The 22,795-nt window shown below is 53.4% G+C and overlaps 2 protein-coding genes across 3 annotated transcripts; both read left to right on the top strand.

Annotated features, from left to right (window-relative positions):
* Nucleotides 1–156: 156 nt before the first annotated feature.
* CTSH (cathepsin H) lies at nucleotides 157–6,881 on the top strand. Its single transcript, XM_030281969.4, has 12 exons — nucleotides 157–315; nucleotides 426–457; nucleotides 541–646; nucleotides 724–794; nucleotides 878–982; nucleotides 1,244–1,330; nucleotides 1,860–1,915; nucleotides 2,906–2,987; nucleotides 3,064–3,132; nucleotides 4,012–4,118; nucleotides 5,600–5,725; nucleotides 6,260–6,881. The coding sequence occupies exons 1-12, from the start codon at nucleotides 246–248 to the stop codon at nucleotides 6,333–6,335; spliced, it is 987 nt and encodes a 328-aa protein (XP_030137829.4). The 5' UTR covers nucleotides 157–245; the 3' UTR covers nucleotides 6,336–6,881.
* A 141-nt stretch (nucleotides 6,882–7,022) lies between these two features.
* BLM (BLM RecQ like helicase) lies at nucleotides 7,023–22,603 on the top strand. Of its 2 annotated transcripts, none has more exons than XM_030281956.4 (21): nucleotides 7,023–7,341; nucleotides 7,482–7,993; nucleotides 9,414–9,591; nucleotides 9,986–10,098; nucleotides 10,450–10,582; nucleotides 11,482–12,242; nucleotides 12,924–13,100; nucleotides 13,407–13,525; nucleotides 14,167–14,280; nucleotides 15,017–15,115; nucleotides 15,202–15,350; nucleotides 15,643–15,749; nucleotides 16,500–16,660; nucleotides 17,130–17,325; nucleotides 18,058–18,248; nucleotides 19,121–19,268; nucleotides 19,600–19,799; nucleotides 20,477–20,669; nucleotides 20,800–20,922; nucleotides 21,236–21,440; nucleotides 22,271–22,603. In XM_030281956.4, the coding sequence occupies exons 1-21, from the start codon at nucleotides 7,163–7,165 to the stop codon at nucleotides 22,452–22,454; spliced, it is 4,242 nt and encodes a 1,413-aa protein (XP_030137816.4). In that variant the 5' UTR covers nucleotides 7,023–7,162; the 3' UTR covers nucleotides 22,455–22,603. The 2 variants fall into 2 exon arrangements, with proteins under 2 accessions (XP_030137816.4, XP_030137815.4); XM_030281955.4 differs by having other exon boundaries at nucleotides 9,983–10,098.
* Nucleotides 22,604–22,795: the final 192 nt, after the last annotated feature.

The raw sequence follows: 22,795 nt of genomic DNA, 5'->3' as shown, positions 1-22,795 counted from the left end.
GGACCGGCCGGGCCGCGCCCGGTGCCCCGCCCAATGGCGGTGCCACGCCCGGTGCCACGCCCAGTGCCACGCCCAGTGCCACGCCCACCGGCTGTCCCGCCCACCCGCCCCTTGTCCCGCCCCTTGTCCCGCCCCTGGCAGCGGCTCGGCCCATTCCGGTCCGCTCGGCCGCGCTCGGCTCGGCCCGGCTCGGCTCGGCTCGGCTCCGCTCCGTCCGTCCCGGTTCGGCCCGGCCCGGCCCGGCCATGGGCTGGCCCGTGCTGCTGAGCGCGGCCGCGCTCCTGGCCGCCGCCGCCTGGGAGCCCTCGGCCGAAGGTACAGGGGCACCGGGAGGGCAGGAGGGGACTTGGCACGGCTCGGCTCGGTTCGGGCCGGGCCCGGCCCGGTCCCGCGGTGCCGCCGCTGAGCTCCCCTTCTCTCCGCAGAGGAGCGGCTGTTCAAGGCCTGGATGCTGCAGGTGAGGCTCGGGGCAGCGGGGCCGGGCCGGGCCGGGCCGGGCCGGGCCAGGTCGGGCCGTGCTGACGCGCGGTGTCCCCGCAGAACAAGCGGCGGTACGGCCCCGAGGAGTACCCGCGCAGGCTGCGCACCTTCCTGGGCAACAAGCGGCGCATCGAGGAGCACAACGCGGGCAACCACAGCTTCCAGAGTAGGAGCCCCGAGCCCGCCCGCCCGCGGCCCGCGCGGCTCTGGGCGCCTCCTGAGCCAAGCTCCTTTCTCCTCCAGTGGGCCTGAACCAGTTCTCGGACCTGACCTTCGCCGAGTTCAAAAAGCTGTACCTGTGGAGCGAGCCGCAGGTGAGCGCTGGGGCGCGGGTGGGCAGGGAGGGGGGTACCGGTGCACCCCTGCGGCTCCCACAGCCCTCCTGCCCCGCTTGCAGAACTGCTCAGCCACCAAGGGGAACTTCCTGCGCAGCTCTGGGCCGTACCCCGACTCCATCGACTGGAGGAAGAAGGGGAATTTCGTGACACCTGTGAAGAACCAGGTGAGGAGCGTGTGGCACGGCCAGAGGGGGGCCTGGCTGCGGGAGCAGTGCTGGGTGTCCGTGCCAGGGGAGCTGCCCCAGCGCCGTGCCGTGCCGTGCTGTGCCTCCCGTGTGCCCCGCAGGGGCTGAGCAGAAGGCCAAGCCCAGCTGCCGGCGGGCAGTGGAGGCTCTGCAGTGCTGCTGTGCCCCCCTGCCCCAGCGGTTTGGGGAGGCTGGTGAGCTGCAGCACCTGCAGCAGTTCCTCTCCCGTTCCTCGTGCAGGGTGCCTGCGGGAGCTGCTGGACCTTTTCCACCACGGGCTGCCTGGAGTCTGCCATTGCCATTGCCACGGGAAAGCTGCTCTCTCTGGTGAGAGGTGTTCCTGGCTTGGGCAGAGCCCTCTGGGGAGCAGGATGGAGCCAGAGGGGCTGCAGGCTGCTGGGAGCAGGCGTGGGGAAAGAAGCCGTGCCTGGCCTTCCAGCCAGCCTCGCTGCAGGCAGCACATTGGGACATCTTGATTTTTCAGCTCCCGGAGGATTTCTATTCCTGAAGAACTAGAAAGACAGTAGTCGCTTACGCAACTTAGCAGAATGACTGAGGGCTGGGTGTGTTAAAAACAAACCTGACCTTTGGAAGACATCTCAGCCAGTCCTTGTGGGGGGGATGGATTCTGGCAGGCGTGAGGAGGAATGCCTCTGGCAGCCAGGGCTGCTGGCTGCAGGTTTTCCTTGTCGGCCTCCCTGGGACATGGAGCCCCTTCCAGGTGACTCCCTCGGGTAAACCAGTGCTGTGGTTTACCATCAACCAACTCTCAGTTCCTGCTGTGCAGTTGCTTTTTGTGTCACTGACTCTGAGCGCAGGTGTGGGACAATCACTGACTCAAAACCCTTCTCTGCAGGCAGAGCAGCAGTTGGTTGATTGCGCCCAGGCCTTCAACAACCACGGCTGCAGTGGGTAAGTCAGAGAGGGCCAGAAAGAACAGAAATTAGAGTGTCTTGCATCCTGTGATGGACATCCAGATGTAGTTTCAGGATCCTTCCACATTATGGAATGGCTTTTGTCTTCCTTTGGCTGCCATGTGACGGGGAAAGCAACTTATTTTAATTTCACCCTCCCTAGAGGTCAGGGTGTTTCACTAAATCTCCAGCATTTCCCGACCTCTGTTGTTCCTCATTTGTTAGTTTTTATCTGAGACGTTTTTCACACAGCAGCCATAGGCTGGGCTCTGGGACAGCAAGGGGATTTCTGGCTCTTGTTCTGCCCCGGCTCATGTGCCCCTCGTGGCACCCTGAAGAACCCACAGAAAGTTTAGCTTCCCCTTGGGGAAGTTCCTCCTGGCTTTGCTAGAGAGGGCAGAGAATAGAGCTTTTTGACAACTTCTGTTTTCTGTGAGATCAGCTGTCCTAGAGGGACACTCGGAGCTGAACAAAGCCACTCTTGGTGCTTTTTATTTTTCTTGTGACTCCTCCTTAGGCGTTTCCACATCAGCACTCCCTGATATCTCTCTTTTCTTCCCTCCTGAGATGTGCTTCTGGAAGGTGGCCAGGGAAGGGAGCAGCTGCTTGCTGGAGATGTGGGTTTGTCATTGTGCCCTGGCCAGGCTGGGCAGAGGGCACCAGAAACACCTTCCAGCATGCAGGGCTGGTGCTCTGTGGGCCAGCTGGCCTCACAGCATCAGGGCTCCTGGTGTTCTCCAGGGATCTGCACCTGGAGAATGAGGTGTGACCATGCCCAGGCAGGGAGATGCTGCAGGCACAGACTGGAGTTTGTGCTCTGCAGGCTCTGGGACAGACACTGCCCTTCCCTGTCTCCCTGGCTGTGGGAGTGGTGTGCAGAGCGGGGAATGTTGATGGCTTTGCTCTGCAGAAGCTGCAGTTACCTCCCAAATCCATCATGAGTGTCCTATTGAACTGCTGACATGCTAACGGAGCTGTTCTCTCGCAGGGGCCTGCCGAGCCAAGCCTTCGAGTACATCCTGTACAACAGAGGGCTCATGGGGGAGGACAGCTACCCGTACCGGGCCAAGGTACTGCAGCACGGCCCGGCCCGGTGGCACAGCAGCGCCTGGCACAGGCTGCCACAGCTCCTCTCTGTCCCCACAGAACGGCACCTGCAGGTTCCAGCCGGACAAGGCCATTGCCTTTGTCAAGGACGTGATCAATATCACACAGGTGAGGCCCCAGGGCTGCACTTCCAAACTGCCAGGGCTGTGCCAAGGGGAGCTCTGGCATGGCCCAGGTGTGCTGGGCTCAGCAGCTGGAGTGCAGCCTTGTGCTGCTGGGGAGAGGGAGCTGCTGGGCACACTCCTTCTCTCCTGAGAGAGGGAGCTGCTGGGCACACTCCTGCTCTCCTGAGAGAGAATGAGCTGCTGGGCACACTCCTCTCCTGAGAGAATGAGCTGCTGGGCACACTCCTGCTCTCCTGAGAGAATGAGCTGCTGGGCACACTCCTGCTCTCCTGAGAGAATGAGCTGCTGGGCACACTCCTGCTCTCCTGAGAGAGAGAGCTGCTGGGCACACTCCTGCTCTCCTGGAGAGAATGAGCTGCTGGGCACACTCCTGCTCTCCTGAGAGAGAGAGCTGCTGGGCACACTCCTGCTCTCCTGAGAGAGAGAGCTGCTGGGCACACTCCTGCTCTCCTGAGAGAATGAGCTGCTGGGCACACTCCTGCTCTCCTGAGAGAATGAGCTGCTGGGCACACTCCTGCTCTCCTGAGAGAATGAGCTGCTGGGCACACTCCTGCTCTCCTGAGAGAGAGCTGCTGGGCACACTCCTGCTCTCCTGGGGAGAATGAGCTGCTGGGCACACTCCTGCTCTCCTGCACACCTTTTGGAAGGAGGTGCTGCAGCCAAAACACAGGCCCTGGGTTCCTGCCTGCTTCCCACAGTGGGTGCCCCTCCAGGCTGGGACAGAGCCCCAGTTCTTACAGCTCAGCACGGGTTCTGTGTCCTGCAGCACCCCAGGGTTATCCATCCCCCGTGTCCGGGCCTGGCCTGGTCCCAGCACAGCCAGGAGATGATGAGGATGGTGACCCTGGATCCTCTCTTGCAGTATGATGAGGATGGCATGGTGGAAGCTGTGGGGAGGCACAACCCAGTGAGCTTTGCCTTTGAGGTGACCAGTGACTTCATGCACTACAGGAAAGGAGTGTATTCCAAGTGAGTGTGTGACCCTCATTTGGTGAGGTGAGGGCAAGGGGAACCTGCAGGGATGGAGTCACATGCGTCCCTGTTTCTCCTGCTGGATGCAGGAACACTGCAGTGCATTCTCACACTTCTTTTGAGCAGAAAATAGAAAAAAAAACCTAAACAGAGCCTTGATTTAGTGGTTCCTGAGGGGATGAGAGGGCAGCACAGGGAGGAGGGCTGCAGGCTGGGACCCTGTCCAGCCTGGAGACCAGGTTGGGGTGGAATGAAGGTCAGTGAGCCAGGCAGTGTGGGAGACTCTGCAGCTCACCACGGACTGGGGCTGTCCCAGGGCTGGTCTGTCTGCGCTGGGACAGTGGCAGCTCTAGAACACATCAGGGTTAGGGTGAGCCCCAAGCAAGGAGGATTTTCCACGGTGCCAGGGCAGCTGCTGCAGCGCCTCTCCTCACGCGCTGCTCCCTGCACAGGTGGGGAAAACAGAGAAAAGCCAGCTTGGGACACGAAGCCAGTCTGGAGCGTGGGGCCAGCCCCATGGCCAGGGCAGAAAGCCCTTGGGAGCCTGACCACAGCTGAGAGCTGAGTGAGGCAGCACAGACAGTGGTACCCTGTGAGGGGGAAAGCAGAAACAGAGAAATACTTGGGAGTAATGAACCCTCAGACACACAGAGCTGCAGGGAAATGCAGGGGAGAGGCTGAGCCTGAGGGATCTGCCCCAGGGAGCTCTCAGGAAGGAGCAGCTGGTGATTCCAGAGGCTTTGCTGGGCCAACAGCCAGTGATGCCAGAGGTCCGTGCCAGCCCTGGGCAGGCGTGAGCTGTGAGGGCAGGGACGTGGTCAAAGGAACACGCCAGGGGCAGTTATCCTGTGGATTTACAGCCTAAGGTGGATTTGAAGTCAGAGTGCATGGAATAATTGATGCTCCGGTGCTTTCAGCCCAGAGCAGCTGTTAACAGATTGAAAAAAAGAAAATCTGAGGTGGATTATTGATCTTTTCCTGTAATGCAGCTTGAAAATGTTTAAAAATAGATGCTCTTGAAGTGGGAGCATGTACCATGAGCTGTCTTCACACCACAGGCAGCAGCTTTCAGCAAGTGCCGTTTAAAGGTTGAACATTTAGAGGAAACACATACTTAGACCCAAGAGCTCACTGTTCCTGTGCAAAACATGAAGCAGTGCCCTTGAATTTCAGGGCAGCACAAACCAGCACTGGGAGGCACTTAGACCTGCTGGTTCCAGTTGGGAAAATTCCTTTTTGCTGTAGCTTGTCTGGGTGGGCCAGGAGCTCAAAAGTCAGTGGATCCCCTAGCTGTGGATCTGACTGGTGATTTCAGAGTGGAAAAACACAGCTGTGTCTCCTTTCCGTGCCTTCCCTCGCTGCTCTCCAGGGCTGGGGGTTCAGGGCATGCCCCAGTTCTGCCTGCAGAGTGTGGTCAGGACAGTCCCAGCTAGCTGCAGGCTGCTTGTGTCAGCACAGCCGCGTTGTCTCCCCTGCAGCCCCCGCTGCGAGCACACCCCTGACAAGGTGAACCACGCCGTGCTGGCCGTGGGCTACGGACAGGAGGATGGCACTCCCTACTGGATCGTCAAGAACTCCTGGGGCCGCCTGTGGGGCATGCAGGGGTAAGGGTCCTGCTGCCCACCTGCGCCTGGGACAGACCCGGGGCTGGGCTGCACCACCCTGGGCGCCAGGCCACCCTCAGCTGGGAGGACACGGGGATGGTGCCAGGCTGGGCAGGGACACGGCTCCCGAGGTGCCCAGGGCACATCCAGCCTCTCCAGAGCCCCTGGTTCCCCCAGCTCCTCCCCGCTGGTCACAGAGCCAGGGAGCACGGCTTGTGCCAGGAGGGAGATCCCAGCTCCACAAGTGTTCCCAGCTGCATGCAGGACTCTGGGGAGCAAATGCAAATTCTGGTGTGTGAGGGGCAGGGGACGGCATTGCCTGGAGGGGGAAGGGACCTCACAGCCCATCCTTGCCACCCTGGCACGGCAGGGACACCTCCCACTGTTCCAGGTGCTCCCAGCGCCGTCCAGCCTGGCCTGGGACACTCCAGGGATCCAGGGGCAGCCACAGCTCCGCTGGGAATCTGTGCCAGGGTCTTACACCCTCAGCCACAGGAGGGAACGCCTGCTCACAGCCATTTCTCTCCCTTTCAGGTATTTCCTTATTGAACGAGGCAAGAACATGTGTGGGCTGGCCGCCTGTGCCTCCTACCCCGTTCCCCAGGTGTAGCACAGCGCAGGGGGACGGGGCTGGAGCCACTGAGGGGCTGAGTGCCGGCAGGAGGGGGGCAGAGCGAGCTGCCACACTACCTGCCGCAGGTGTCCCCTGCCGGAGCTGTCACCTGCCGGAGCTGTCACCTGCCGGAGCTGTCCCCTGCTGGCGGCTCGGCTCGGCTCGGCTCGGCTCGGCTCGGTCGCACAGCCCTGCTGGAGCAGCACACCCTGTACCTGCCCTGTGTGACCGAACCCGGGTGCTCCTGTGCCCCTGCCGTGTCCCTCCAGGTGTGCCAGGTGTGCCAGGTGTGCCAGGTGTGCCTCCGTGCCCTGCCCCAGCCGGGACACCCCACGGATCCGATCCGCACGGAGCTCCCCGTGCCCCTCGGGTGGCTTTTGGTTTTGCAATCACCAAGTGTAAATTTCAGCGATTTTATAATTTTCTCTGAAGGTAATTTCCCTGTTCTTTAAAGGAAGGATGAGCGCTGTGATTTGTGCACTTTTACCAATTTTCATGAGATGCCTGCTATATTTTTATTAAAAACCAGGGTGTTTTAAATCACATAGAGAAGAAACGCGTGATTTTTCTTTAACGCACCAGCGGAGACGCCGGACGCTCGGTGCCGGTTCTGACCAGGCGCTGCTGAAATGAAGCCGCGTGCGAGCAGGGGCCCGTCCGCGTTATTTCACAGGGAAACCCGTCACTGGAAGTAAAGCTGCCGTGACCTGTGCGCGGGGAGCGGAGCGGGGCCGAGGCGCGGCCTGAGGGCGGCGCCGCCATTTTCCGTCGGTTCCGCCGCGCCGCGCGCCCTGCGCGTCACTTCCGCCGGTCCGTGGCGGCCAATGGCGGCCGGGCGCGGTTTTGGCGCCGAGCGCGAAGCGCGGCGGGCCCGCGGCGCGCCCCCTGGCGGCGGGCGGCCCGCCATGGCGGCCGTGCCACAGAACAACCTCCGCGAGCAGCTGCGGCGGCACTCGGCCCGCGGGGCCCTGCGCGCCCCGGGCCCGCCGCGGGACCGCCCGCCGTGAGTGCCGGGGCGCCCGCCGTGGGTACCGGGGCGCCCGCCGTGGGTACCGGGGCGGCCACCGTGGGTACCGGGGCGGTCACCGTGGGTACCGGGGCGCCCGCCGCGCCGGGGACTCACGGGGGCTCGTCTCCTTGCAGGGGCTTCACCTTCAGGAAGGCGCCGCGGGGCCTGGCGGTGCTGAGGGACAAGGACGTGAACACCTCGCTGGCGCTGCCCGCCGCGGCTCCGCCGGACTCCGCCAAGGCGCCGCCGCGGGGCTGCGCTCCGGCCCCCGGGGCCAGGCCGGCCAGCGCCGCTCCCGCCGGGAAGCCCGGCCCCGGCCCCGTTATCACCATCGGCGATGAGTGGGACGACATCGACGACTTCGACCTGTCGGGGCTCGAAAGGCGGCTCTCCGGGCCGCCCGGGGGACCGCCGGCCCGCCGCAGGGAGCCCCCGCTGCCGAGCCCCGGCCCGGCCCCGCGCGGCTCGCCCGGGGCCGGGGGAACCGGCGGGGCAGCGGCGGAGGCCGAGCCGGGACCCTGCTCGCAGAGCTCCGTCATCTGCCTGGAGGACTCGGCCCCCTCGGCTCCCTCGGCTCCTTCGGCTGCGGCGGAGGAGGCTCCTCCCGAGCCGGCCCGGGATGCGGACAGCGGCGGGGCTCGCCCAGGTAAGCGCTGTGCGAGGTTCCGAGCTGCGGAACTGCTGTGTGCACCCAGCGGCTGTGCCAGGTTCCGAGCTGCAGAACTGCTGTGTGCAGCTGTGCCAGGTTCTGAGCTGCAGAACTGCTGTGTGCAGCTGTGCCAGGTTCCGAGCTGCAGAACTGCTGTGTGCAGCTGTGCCAGGTTCCGAGCTGCAGAACTGCTGTGTGCAGCTGTGCCAGGTTCCGAGCTGCAGAACTGCTGTGTGCAGCTGTGCCAGGTTCTGAGCTGCAGGATGACTGTGTGCAGCTGTGCCAGGTTCTGAGCTGCGGAACTGCTGTGTGCACCCAGCGGCTGTGCCAGGTTCCGAGCTGCAGAACTGCTGTGTGCACCCAGCGGCTGTGCCAGGTTCTGAGCTGCAGAACTGCTGTGTGTGCACCCAGCAGCTCGGCTGTGCCAGTCAGGAGCCAGGGGAGCTGCGTGCTCGGCACTGGCAGGCGGCCCCGGTTCCGTTCTGGGTGCTGCAGCCCGGGAGCGCGGCAGCGTTCTGTCCGTGCAGGAGTAGCAGCTGTTCATGTCCTGCGGTTACCAGACTTGTGGCATTCCTGAAATGGTCAATAATCTATAGGGATGCTATGGAGAGAAAAGCACTTAGAATGTTCATACAGGAGAGACATAAAGGCATCTCACATTTAATGAAGTATTAAACCAGAAAAAGTGATGGCTCTCCATTTTTAACACAAACATACACACCGCAAAAGAACTCCAACCCTCAATTATGATCACAAAATTCCTGCCTGTCATTGCTTTCGCAGCTCTGTCCCACAGAACTGCTTTATTTTAGATTCCTTACTGGCTGTGTTTTGAAACCTTGGACCTTTATTTGGGAAGTTAACATGTTTATGCAACTGAATAACATCAAAGAGTGTTCTGGGATGCTGCCCTTACACTGAATGGTGAAATCTGCTCTTAATGTCTGGCTGTCTTTTCCTTTGTCTGTGAAATTAATTTTAATAAGGTAATGATATTGACCACTCTTTGTAGGATTGGTCCTTTAAGACACAATACATGTTCGTTTGCCTTCCACTTCCAGTACATGGATTGTGCCAGCTGATGACTCTGCACTCTTTTAAGGCTAGGATTTAACATAATAGGAGCTTTTTATAGGAACAGGTTTTATAGAAAACTATTGCAGAAAAATAGACCTCTTCAGGTTTTCACTTCTGCCAGGGACAGGTGACTGTAGGTTTAGCTGTATCACTTTTTCACTTAAACTAGGGTTTGTGGGGATTTTTCTGTCTGTTTTAATGGGGGGAAAAGAGAGCAGCAAGTTCTATCCTTTAAAAGTCAGCAGCTGTATCAAAGGAGTGTTTTGAAGTCTGGCTGCTAATCTTTCCCCTCTGTTTGTGTGCAGTGTTGCCCAGCAATATCAATGTGCTTCTCTTGCAGCTGCTGGTGCTGAAGGGGGTCAGCAGGAGCCACAGAGGGCCGGGAGCAGCTCCCCAAAACCGGACGAGGCCACCTGGCCGTGGGCAGGCGATGAGCTCGAGGAGGATGACCTGGACATCATCCCTCCCTCCCCTGAGGAGGAGCTGCCTGCCTTCTCCCCCTCTGTACAGAGTGCCAGGTAATCAGAGCTCACTGCTGAACCATCTGGAGTAGAAAAGTACCAGAAACAGCCCGAAACTCCTGCCTGGTAAAGAGGCACACACCGGCCTTGTGTCTCTGGGCTGCTGGGCAGGCTGGTGGCTGGCAGCTGCAATTAATGCTCTATCAAATACTGGGTTTGTGGCCCATGTTCTGGGTGGCTTGCACTCCAGAAAAAAGCAGAGTGACTTTGGTAGTGGGATGGGAGAAAATTCTGCACATTGGTGCACAGGATAAGTGATTGCTCAGCTCCTGGGTTCTGCCTGGGCCTTCAGGAATTTATCTTTTCCACATCTTAAATCCCACTGTTCTATGGAAGTGCCTCAGTTTACAGAGATCTGTATTTTCAAGGCTTTTTCTTTTGGTGTTAGCAGTGTTTTCAGAGACTCTCCCGCTGGTGGAAGGTGCACAGCTGGCAGCTCCGAGGCCAGGCAGGAGAAAGTTTCCACAGCACATCCTGGAGGTGATCCCAGTGCAGGGGATTCAGGTACACAAAATGGTTTGGAATTTCATATCTCAAATTTTGGGGGGATAGTTTGCAGCTATTTATTATCCTGTATAATCCAAGAACATTAACTAACAGATGGAGAATGAACATCTGTAGATGGAGAGTGGACATGGTTGGACTGTAGACAGATAATAAAAGAGAAGGGCAAAAATATGTAGATTCATTGAGTTCCTGCACACAGACACGGTTTCTTTATGCACATGGACTAAAAATATATTGGAAGTAAATTGTCTAGACTGATTTACTGCAGTGCACTGTCCTCTGGGAGAGTGGCATTCTCTGCACACGTGTTGTGATGCAAATGACTGTGCTGCTCCCTCCCCGTGGCAGGTGAGGCCGTGCCTGTGGCCCCGGGGCTGTACCGAGTCATGGAGGCCATCTGCGAGCTGGTGGATGCCATCCCCCTGCAGGAGCTGCAGGCCCTGCGCTGTGCCCGAGCCCTGCTGCAGCACAGGGAGCTCAGGTAGGCTGGAGCAGCTCCGAGTGCAGCGGGAGCTGCCTGCAGGTGTCCCCTGCTCGCTGCAGAGTGAGGCAGGACGGGCTGTAGGCAGCGGGGAACGAAATACTGCCAGTGCCAGGGGTCCCTGTGTGCTGCCAGGGGAGGATCCAGTGCCACAGGCAGCCTGAGGAGGTGCCTGGCACCACGTGCTTCTGCACCCACAGCTGCAGCTGGGATGTGATGATGCAGATGTGCAGGTGATGTGACCTGCCAGGTGTCTCCTCAGGTCTCCTGCCACGGGCGTTCAGCTGGTGTTGTCGCCCCTCTCGCTGACTGCAGGGGTGGTGATTTCTCCTAATATCCCTGAACTTGTCATCTCCCGATGGAATTATTGCTGCCACAGCCTGCTGCTCTGTCTGCTGCATCATCTGATGGCACAATGCATGGACAAAGTATTGGGATTTGGGATTTTGGTTAGATTCCTCCTGGACTGGGACCGTGAGCTTCTGTAAATGTGCTCAGTACAACAGTTTATTTCTTATTGCTGTAATCAGACATAGTCTTTAGAAAGTACCTAAAAACATGATTTGGTTCAGGCATACTTGTAACTTCAGGTTTTGCCTCTAAGGATTTCTTTTTTATATTCTGGATCTGTTCCTTGCTTTTAGGAATTATTTTATATTGTGTCTGCAGAGATGATGTCACAGTTTTGTCATTAGTTTCTTCTGGTGGTAGTCTCTCTTCCCAAGATTTGTTTGGAATTATTTTCAAACATGGTGACTCAGAACACGATGGAACCACCATATGTTAAGATGTTTAATAGCAGCGAGACAAAACTGTTTAATGAATGTTGTAGAACATGGTAAATCATTGCTTGTGACTAAATATATATTTTTTTTTGTTCTTTCCCTTATCTCTCCCAGGAGAAAACTGCTGGCTAATTCTGTCAGTTTGAACCAAAATGGCATGAACACCACTTTTCCTAGTGTCAGTTTGAACCAAAATGGCATGAACACCACTTTTCCTAGAAGCTGGAAGTCTCCCGTGGAGCAGAGCCCTTGTGTGTGTCCTGGTGCAGGTCCAGGTTCTGGCCCAAGCTGGAGCTTCGGTTCTGACAGAAATTCCCCCAAATCCACAAACCTCCCATCGGTGCTTTCTGTTCATTCCAGCAGCTTTTCTGCCAACACAAACCGAACCTTGGGCAGCTCTGGTGCTTCCAAGCAGCGTGCTGAGGAGATGCCCTGCCCAGGGGCGGCAGAGCTGCCGTGTCCCAGGGGAGGGGGCAGGCAGGGAGCTTCCCTGCGGCTCAGCCCCCGGTCCTGCGACAGCAGCTGGGACCCAAGCCCAGGAGCGGGAAATGGGATCCAGCCCCTGTGCAGCACAGCCCTGCGGGCCCCGAGCACAGCTGCCACTGCCAGCCCTGCAGGCAGCAGCCTGGCTGCTGACCATCCCGACTTGGAGCTGGACGCCTTTGACATCGATGACTTGGATGAGGACTGGGAGCGCGCGCTGCCCGCTGCGGCCGCCGAGGCGCCGGCCACGCCGCTCTGCCCGCCCGTCCCGAGGGCGCCGCCCGCCCAGTCCCTCCTGGCCAAGATTATGTCCAGAGCCACGGGCTCAGCTGGGGGCTCCAGTCCTGCTGCGCCAAAGCCAGGCCTCCCGATGGCAACAAAGAGCCATCCAGGTGAACTATGCTCCTGAGCATTATTGAGACTTTCCATTTTTAAATTCTTACTTATTTCTTTTTGAATCTAAGACCAAGTAATTACTACAGATCACATCCGTATCTTTTGTTTCTGTGGAAGTTTCTTTTGGTTCAGTTTTTGCAAAGTCATCTTGGGGTTTTTTTCCCCTCTAAATAATGCCAGACTTGAATATTCCCTTCCTGGCTGCTGGAAGAGGAAGCTGCTAAAATTGGAAATGAGGCTGTTTCTGTGTTTTAGTTAAATAATGATTCTGCAGCTTTTGATTCAAGGCTGTACAATGTTTTTTGCTGCAAAATATTCCAAATGGGTTTGTGGAAGCAAACTCAGTCCCCCTGGGGCCCAGACTTGGTCAGTGTAATTTCAGGTTAATGTAGCGACAGGCTGGCAAAAGGGGAGGTGAAAATCAGAGTCACAGAATGGTTTGGGGTAGAAGAGACCTTAAATCCCATCCAGTGCCACCCCTGCCATGGCAGGGACACTTCCCAGTGTCCCAGGGTGCTCCAAGCCCTGTCCAGCCTGGCCTTGGGCACTGCCAGGGATCCAGGGGCAGCCACAGCTGCTCTGGGCACCTGTGCCAGGCCCTCACACCCTCCCAGGGAGGAATTCCTTCTGTAACTTGATGTCATAACTTATTCTAATTACATTTTTTTGTCTTCCAGATCCAGTGGTTCATAACCCTGCACTGGAGCGTTTCAGGGGTATGAAATTTCCCCATTCTGCAGAAATGATGAATATATTCCACAGGAAGTTTGGACTGCACTGTTTCCGGACAAACCAGCTGGAGGCCATCAATGCTGCTCTGCTGGGGGAGGATTGTTTCATCCTCATGCCCACAGGTACAGGGTACAGAGCTACAGCTCCTTTTGCAAGCTTTGGTACAAGCTTTTCTCTTCCCCTGTGCCTTTCAGCTGCTGGAGTTCTGTGACTGCAGGATTTTCAGGATTTTGAGTGAGGGGATTGAATTTCTGCCTTCCTGAATAATTCACACAGTAACTTTCTTATCCTACAGGTGTCATTTGGTGGCAGGCCTTGGTAGAAACGTATTGTTTCCAAAAGTGCTGTAAAATGGGAAATAAGGAGTAGGTCTCCATCCCTTTCCTCTTGCTACCCAGCACTTGCTGTGTTGTGTCTCACCCTCACAGGAGGTGGGAAGAGCCTGTGCTACCAGTTACCAGCCTGTGTCTCTGCCGGGGTCACCATCGTCATTTCTCCACTCAGGTCGCTGATCATCGATCAGGTTCAGAAGCTGAAGACTTTAGATGTAAGTTCCAGCAGCTTTATTGAGTGAAGCTGCAGGTAACTGGATTATAAATCTGAAATTTTACAGCAAATCTGGTGTCTCCCGAATATAAACTGCATAAATAGATTAGATGGACACTGTGAACGGCACAGGAAGTTGCCTGGGAAGAGCTAAATTGAATGAACTCAAATATCTTGGCAGTGTGACTGCTGGATTTATTGCTGCTCCTGGTGTTGGGTGTTGGAGCTGTGTTTTTCAGAGCAGCTTCTGGTTCTGAGATCCTGAGAATTGTGATCACTCACCCACACAGGAGCAGCCTGACTCTGCAGTGGGAATGAGCCCTGGGAGTTCCCGAGTTAGGGGGGGTTCTGGAGGTGCCAAACATCTTTGGAAACATGATACACAGAGCAGAAATGCAGGTGCAGGAGATCACAGCATGCCAGAATGGTTTGGGTTGGAAGAGATACTGTGGTCACCTTGTTGCACCCCTCACCACAGGCGGGGACATCTTCCCCTAGCCCAGGGTGCTCAGATGTGTGTTCCAAACGTGTGTTCCCAAGGCTGACTGCTTAGGAACTGGTTTGTAATGGGAGATTGAGCTACATTTGGAGGTTCTTCTGTTTTGCATGTAATAAAACTCAATTTATCATTTTTTAATATAGATTGCTGCAACATACCTGACTGGTGACAGAACAGATGCTGATGCCTCAAAAATCTACATGCAGCTGTCAAAGAAAGATCCTGTCATAAAGCTGCTGTATGTCACCCCTGAGAAGGTCTGTACTTCATCTTCAGTTGTAAAACCACAGGGGCTATGAGGAGGGGATTGCTGTGAAGTGCTAAAAAACTGCACTCAGAGTAGGCTTCTGGGGAAAAAATGCTAGGTTTCAGATAACCCATTAAGAATCTATACGGATTTAGCTAATTTCAATCAGTAATTAGCCAAAAATAAGAACTGAGTATGTCTGTAAAATGTAAATTCCTAAAACAAGCTCCCATGCCCAGCTGTTTCAATCTACCTTGATAAACATAAGTGTTAATCACTGTGCAGGAGCTAGTAACTCCACACTGCTCTGAATAGGGTAATACAGGAAAAATGCAGCATTGTCGGGGTGGTAGCAGATTGTCAGAGCTTGCCTTGGGCTGCATTATACGCTGCCTTAAAAATATGTTATTGCACAACAGCTTTGTAGGAGGGGGCTGGTTAGTGTGCTGATTGTGCTTCTCTCTTCAGAAAATTATTTTTCTGTGTTTCCTGTCATAAGTAATTTAAATTTACTGAAATTTCCTGAGAATGAGGGGCCTTGGGGTAGGTGATCCCAGAAGCTGGTGGGAATCCCAGAGCAGCTGCTTGGCTGGAGCGCAGCTGGCTGGGGTCAGTGCTGTGCCTGGAGGACTCAGCTGCGCGGTGCAGGGTGGTTCTGCAGCGTAGGACACTTGTTTCTGTACTCTCAGCCAGTCCAGCTGACACTTCTAGCCCGGGTATTTTGCTTTCCCCGGTGATGTGTCCAGGTGTGTGCCAGCAACCGCCTGATGTCCACCCTGGAGAACCTCTACGACAGGAAGCTCCTGGCGCGTTTTGTCATTGACGAGGCCCACTGCGTCAGCCAGGTACAGCTCCCCTTGCTTTCAGGGATGCCAGAAGACTTGAGCTGCAGCATTTTACCCAGTTGCACTCAAACTGTGTTTCCAACCAGTGGGGCCATGACTTCCGCCAAGACTACAAGCGGCTGAACATGCTGCGCAGGAAGTTCGGCTCCGTGCCCATGATGGCCCTCACTGCCACCGCCAACCCCCGCGTGCAGAAGGACATCCTCAACCAGCTCGAGATGCTCAAGCCACAAGTGTGAGTTGCTCGGCAGGTTTCTGAAACCGTTTGTTTGTGCCGCAGAAATTTTGAGTGGAAAACTTAGCGAAGTAAAAAAAGCCTCGCAGGCCCATCTGAAATCCTTGTGTAGCTGTATCTGATGAAATTAAATTAAATTAAATGCATGCGTGGAATTCAATAGGAGGTAGATAAAAAATATTAACATAAGAAACAAAAAACTTGCCAAGCCCTTCCTTGCATGATGATGCTGTTTAGCACAACATAACTGTACCCATAAGGCTGACAAGCACCATGAACTGTCACATTTCAGGTTTACAATGAGCTTCAACAGGCATAACTTGAAATATGATGTGTTGCCCAAGAAGCCAAAGAAGGTGGCATTGGATTGCTTGGAATGGATTAAAAAATATCACCCCCGTGAGTACTCAGCAGCATGTTGCCCACAGGCCTCTTCATGAGCCATTTCTTGAGGCAGTAAAAGCTTTTATAATGCTGTAATAGTGATATATTTACCAGAAAAGCAAGATGAAGGTAAAGTGATGTTACTGAAAATGGGAATCAGATTTATCTGCATTCTAAAGTTGAGAATTTAAGTTAAGATGGAAAAGTAAATTTTGGTGATGCTCTTAAATAACCCTTCTGGAGCCTGCAGAGCTTTTAGGATCATGTCTTCAGAGCACAAAGGTCACCCAATATCTTAATTGTTTAATTGCATTGGTCTGCTTATCTGTATTTACCCTTGAAGCTATCTTCAGAGATTCCCATCTTTCTAGGCTCACTTTGGAGTCCTGCAGCTCCTGCTGCTGGGACTGGATTACACCAAGCTCCCTCAGAGCTTCTCCCATGCTGTATCATCAGAGAGCATTTACTGGACATTAACTCTTAAATTATATAGGTTTTGTTCTTGTATTCTAAATCCTGAGATTGCACAATACTGATGAGGAAAACATTTCTTCATTCCACCTCACCAAAAGCCCAAAAGGACTGTGTAGGAAAAACTGTCAAGACTATCTGATACTAATAAAATAAGTTCTATAGTGAAGCAGTTATATCTTTACTCTTATCTTTATTCCAGCGGGGAGAGGTCAGTGTCTGCTTGGCAGGTTGAGAAGGGACAGGAAATAAACCTGTATTGCAGTTCAGATTTCTTTTCCCATCTCTTTGCAGATGACTCTGGGATAATCTATTGCCTTTCCCGGCACGAGTGTGACACCACAGCAGCCATCCTGCAGAAGGAGGGGCTGGCTGCCCTGGCCTACCATGCCGGCCTCACCGATTCCAACAGGGACCTTGTGCAGCAGAAGTGGGTTAATCAGGAGGGATGCCAGGTGAAGAAAAACCGGGAGGAAAAGGGAAGAAAATCTGGGCACTTCTATCCCTCTTGGCCTGGGATATAATAGGGAAGTTGTGCAGTGTTATCACCAAGTGCAGTATTGAATAACTGATCCCAACAGACCTGCTGGGGCACAGCAGCCACCTTTCAGTGGGAATTTTGTGGATGAAAGGTTGTAGCACTGTATCGGGGCATGCTGCTCCAGCAGGGAGGACCTGGGCAGTGCAGGGCTTCAGAAACAGCTCCTGGCATGCTGCTGTGCAGAGACTGGAATTTGGGTTTGTCCTGTGCCTGGAGTGGCTCCTCTGAGAGGAGGGGAGGTTGTTGCTGGTTTGTGCTTGTTCTGCACCATTACAGCTGAGATTCAGGGTTCTCCAGGTTTCCTAATCCAGGTCACTTGTTGGCAGTGTTGCCAGGAGTGATTTCCATAGTGTGAGACTAGAACTTGACAATCTCCTTCGCAGGTGATATGTGCGACAATTGCCTTTGGAATGGGCATTGACAAGCCTGACGTGCGCTACGTTATCCACGCGTCCCTTCCCAAGTCCATTGAAGGTTACTACCAGGAGTCTGGCAGAGCTGGCAGGGATGGAGAGATGTCCCACTGCCTGCTCTTCTACAGCTACAGTGACGTGACCAGGCTGAGAAGGCTCATCCTGAGTGAGTTGTCCTCTGGGAACTTGGAGATGACATTACAGGAGTCCCACTGTCATGGGCTCATTTAGCCTGTGTTACTTCTCTTTTACAAGTGCCATGGGCAGTTCAGTATTGCAGGGAGGGGACAACTGGGTATCCTTACCTGGATGGTTTTCATTCGGGTGTCAGGAGCAGGACTTTTGTCACTTGTACTTAATTTTAGTCAAAACCACTTTGCCTCACAGAATCATGGAATTGTTAAGATTGTTAAGAAATTTTTAAGATCCTCAAATCCAGCTGTCAGACCAACTCCACCCCCCTGTTCACCACTAAAACATGTCCTCAAGTGCCACATCCACATATTTTTTGAGCACTTCCAAGCCTAATGACTCCATTCAAGGCATCCTGTGCCAGGGCTTTGCTGCCCTTTCTATGAAGAAACTGTTCTTCATACCTAATATAAACCTCTCCTGACACAACTTGTGGCCACTTCCTCTCACGCTGTCACACTCACCCTTCTCGACGTTTGTCATTCTAGCCTTATTTCCCTTCTCCAGTCCTCTAAAACTTCAGAGATAAAATCTGTCCTACATGTGTTCTCTACTGACCACTCATCTTTTCTTGAGCAAAGCCAGTATTGTGGGTTTTTTAAGCAAAGTCAGTATTGGGGATTTTTTAAGCAAAGCCGGTTTTTCTCGCAGTCCATGGGAACGCAGAGGTGCAGAAACAAACACCATTGAATTTGCTGTGTTTCAGTGGAGAAGGATGGGAACAGCCACACGAGGCAGACCCACTTCAACAACCTGTACAGCATGGTGCACTACTGTGAGAACGTGGTCGAGTGCCGCCGCGTCCAGCTGCTCGCCTACTTCGGGGAGACCAACTTCAACCCCACCTTCTGCAAAGATCACCCAGAAGTGATTTGTGACAACTGCAGTAGAAAGAAGGTAAACCCCACAGGTTTTATTTGTAGTGGTGTTAAACTGAATTTGTATTTAGCTGCATCAAGAAGTGGTTACACGACCTTTAAGAAGGCAAATGGAGAAAATGAATAAAAGTTCTGTATTTTTGTGATGCTTCCAAGTATTTTTGGGGTTTAATCATGGACTTGTGATGCTCCTGTTCCTGTCAGAGGCATTAGGATGTTCCTTGTAGGAGGCAGGAGCTCAGATCAGATCGACTGCAGTGACTATGGGGAAATCCCCTCAGCTCCTGTCCTGGTGTTTCAGGGCAGCTTTGTACTGCCAGAGAAGCATGAGGGCCACACTAGATGTGCACTGCTGAAGGTTGTCCAAACATTTGGGGTTATGCAAACTTAGTAGCAGTAGCAGAAGGGAAGGCAGCTGTGGAGGCCGGCAGGGAAGGGTCCTGATCAGTTTTGTACCTGTGGATATTGTTTCTCAGTTCTGTGTTTGAAGCATTCCCTTATACAGCTGTGATTGGAACCAAATTTGACGAGGATAATGCATATTTAGTCTCATTCTAATGTTCTAGAGCATGGCAGGATAATTACAGGAATGTTTCCAAATTATTTACCTTGATTCCCAGTATTTACCCAGCAGTCTTGCACCTCCCTCTACACAGATAACCCCAGGGAGATTATATACAGTCAGCTGGACTGGTTTTGTGTTATCACATCCAGAATCCCTGTGTCTGTATCACTGTAGGTTTCTAACTATGAAATCACGGTTTCTTTATTTGGAGCAAACTCAATTCACAGCTGAGAAAAGCTCAATAGTGAAAACTGAGGTTGACAGTAACAGCTTGGATTAGGGCAGAAATGTGTAGTGGCACGTCCTGATCAGGTGTGACCTAACAGGATTACAAATCACGGAACGTGACCGAGGATGTGAAGGGCATCGTGCGGTTTGTGCGCGAGCACTGCGGGCAGGCGGGGCGGATGAACGGCAGGAGGAATCCAGGCTCTGGCAGGTACACCCTGAACATGATGGTGGACATTTTCCTAGGTGAGTCTGTTCTCCCAGAAACTCCTGAGTAACCTGGTGCACAAATCCCTGACCACGAATCAAGAGGGCTGTGCAATGCCAGCACGTGTTTAAAAAAAGTGTAGTTTGCAAAGTTAATTTTCCCAAGAATCTCTTGGTGCTAAGTGATCCAAAATAAATGAAACTGAGGATTTAATCCATTTCAGGTTGCTATAGTGATAATATTGGTTTTGCAGTGTTTAAAGGCTTTTTTGACTGTGAATAAAGTGCCTTGGGAATCTCCCACAGGTCTGTAAATGCATGTACATGGGATTTGTGAGCATGGGCTCATCCTATGCTTTCTGTTGCACAGGTTCAACAAGTGCCAAGATCCAGTCTGGAATATTTGGGAAGGGGGCTGCCTATTCGAGGCACAATGCTGAAAGGCTGTTTAGAAAACTGGTCCTGGACAAGATCCTGGATGAGGATTTGTACATCACAGCTAATGACCAGGCAGTGGCATATGTCATTCTGGGAGAGAGAGCTCAGGCTGTGCTGGATGGGTCACTCCAGGTGTGTAAGTATTTCATTTCTTGAAGGCATTGTTTTAAGGAAGGTGCTGCAGTTTCCTTTAGCATATCCCCTCGGGTAGCTTAAACACAGTTTGCCTCCAGCTGAACTGACGTCTGGTAGATGCGAGGAACAGAATCCAACAGATGTGATTCCAGTATTCCAGTAATAATGCTGTGGGACAAAAAGTGAGTTTGAGAGGCTTGGAGAGGTCTAAATCTTTCTCTTCTTTGCCACTCATCTGATTCCTGCTGGACAGTGAAGGAAAGTTCTGACCCCCACAAAGATGGCTAAGAAGAGAAAGAAGAAGATGGAATTGGCACTTTGTGAAGGTCATGGAACAGTCCCAGGTTTCTTGAGGCAACACCTCCTCTTCCTTAGTGCTGTGTCTGGAGCAGGACAGAGCCCTCAGCATTACCCCAGTGACCTCTGTTTGAAGCCAGCTGGAACTGGGCTCTTGGGGGGTTTTCCTTCTCTCTAAACTCTGCCAGCCCTTTGTAGAAGAAATTGGGGTGTGGTTGAGTAGCCTGTAAAAGCTTACTTTAAAAATGTGTGCTGGGTGAACAGATTTTTTTGGTCCATCGGAGGACGTTCCCTGTCTCCTGTGCTGTGCTCCTGTGGTACCAGTCAGGGTGTGCAGGAGTTCCTTGGCAGCAGGTATGGATGGCTCGTTTTAACAGGTGGAGTTCCACGAGACAGAGAGTGCCAGTGCCATCAGAAGGCAAAGGGCTTCCATGGCAAAGATGTCCCAGCGGGAAGAGATGGTTAAACAGTGCCTCAGTGAACTTACAGACACCTGCAAAACCCTGGGCAAAGTCTTTGACGTGCATTACTTTAATATTTTCAGTACTTCCACCTTAAAGAAAATAGCAGGTAAGGTCAGGTTTCTCAGAACTTCTTTCGGGTTTCTACGTAGAGGGGCATGGAAAGGAATTTCCTTCAGGGTATCTTTGTAAAAAGTTATTTGTTTGACCTGTCTGAGGGGTACTTTGTTGTGCTGCAGAAACATTGTCCTCAGACGTGGAGGTGTTGCTGCAGATCGACGGTGTCACAGAAGACAAACTGGAGAAATACGGTGCAGAAATAATTAAAGTGATGGATAAGTACTCAGAATGCTCCATCCCAGGTGTGCTTTGTACCTCAATGTGTGCTTCCTGTTCAGTGCCTTTCTCTCCTCCTCTAGCAGATGGTTGATTTGAAAGTTACCATGATTTAATCACAAATAACTAATTTGTACAGTTCAATAATTTCAAAAGGGAGCAATCAATTTCAGAAAGTCTTTCTGCCTTCACACTGGAGATAAATTCAGGGTGTACCTGAAAAACTGGGGATGGGGCAGCGCAGAGGAGGTGAGGAACAGCCAGGACAGATGTTGTGACATCGCCAGGGTGTTTGGTGATACCTGACTGAGTTAGTTTTCCCTCTGTGCCTGTGTGCAGAAGATGCTGCCTGCCCAGGTGGGGACACAGCCACGGGGAGCACGGGCTCGCTGGGGAGCGATGGAGAAGCAGAGGATGCAGGTACAACCTCCAGCTATTTTGGCAATGACACAAACCAGAGGAGGAAAAGGAAGAGGCCGCCGACGTCCAGGGACTCCAAGAGGAAAAAGACTGGTGGTGGCAGCCAGCAGTTCCACCCCAGAGGGTACGTGCCTGTGCTCACTCATCACTTCTCTTTGCACAGTGGTGATACCAGAGCTGCAGTTATGCCGCTGCTGTTTCTTGGGTGTGGGCTTTAATAGTGACGTTAAAATTATCCAGGTGCCTGGTCAGAACTGCTCTGCTGTGCTTTTCTGCATGCTTGCTTTTTAAAGCTGATGAGGAAAGATATTTAACAGTTGTCCTCACGCCTGACTGCTGCAGGCAGTGCAGGGAACACTACATTTCAGTGTTCTGCCATTAGCAGGCTCACCAGGTTCCTTGCTTGAAATGATGAAGAGGTCTTAAAACTTTGAACATTTGATGGAATATTTTAACTTCGGCCCCTTGTTAATTCAGATTCTCTTTCTGATTATATCATGCAAAGCAACACCTGCACCTGATGTTCGTTGGTCTTGAGCTTCTTGGGCAGATCTGCTACTTCCCAAGGATTTCCCCTTCCCTGCCCCAGTTTTCATCATTCTGCTCCCATTCTGCTCCCTGGTTTTTGTAGCAAATGTTTTCCCAGCCCAGCAGGTTTTGTTCCACCCTTGTTGCTTTCCCATCTACTGGAATATCTGTTATTAGCTGCTGCTGCCTCTGAAGTGTCACTTGCTGTTGCTGCTCACCCTTGGGTACATCCCAGAGCAGCAGCTGTACTGTTTGCATTTCAGGGGTCGTTTTGCAGCCATGTGCGTTTAAAAAAAGTAAATTTTACAGAATGAGTGTGTAGTTCTCTAGAAAATGCAGTGGTGGTGCCTGTGTGAGCGCAGGCTGGTGCAGGGGCCAGGGCAGGTGCCACAGGTGTCTCACACACACCTTCTCTGATTTTTGCAGTGGCTACAGCAGGTACAGAAGGACCAAGAAGCTGCAGAGTTCGAAGGCTCCAGCTTCCTCTGGTGCCAGCTCCGTGTCCTACAGTGTTGGTGGCACACAGGGCGCTGCTGGGAAGCTGGCCATGATGGCACTGCCCAAACCCAAATCCAGGAGCTTCCTTCAGCCTTCGTATTCCATACTTTAGCTGGGAAATGCAATTACTGGATGAATTTCCCAAAGATGGAATCACTGTTTATTAAATTTTTGTTTCATTTGCTGCTGCTGAACCTTCTGGGACTTGTGTATTTGTTGAGTATGAAAGCTCACATTAAAGAAGTATTTTTTAACTTGTCAGTTTATTTGTGCCTTTCTACTTGTGCGTGGTTCTAGGAATGTCCCCTGTTGGTGACGCTCTTCCCTGTGATCCCGCTTTACAGCCTCCTTAGGGACATGCTCGTGGCCACAGCTGCTGGGGGCTGCATGTCCCCAGAGCTGTGGCTGCCTCTGTCTGTCCTCGCTTGCTCCTGCCTCAGTGCTGCAGCGCTG

Source organism: Taeniopygia guttata, chromosome 10 (genome assembly GCF_048771995.1).
Source record: "Taeniopygia guttata chromosome 10, bTaeGut7.mat, whole genome shotgun sequence".
NCBI classification, from domain to species: domain Eukaryota; kingdom Metazoa; phylum Chordata; class Aves; order Passeriformes; family Estrildidae; genus Taeniopygia; species Taeniopygia guttata.
This window is presented reverse-complemented; position numbering and strand designations above follow the sequence as displayed.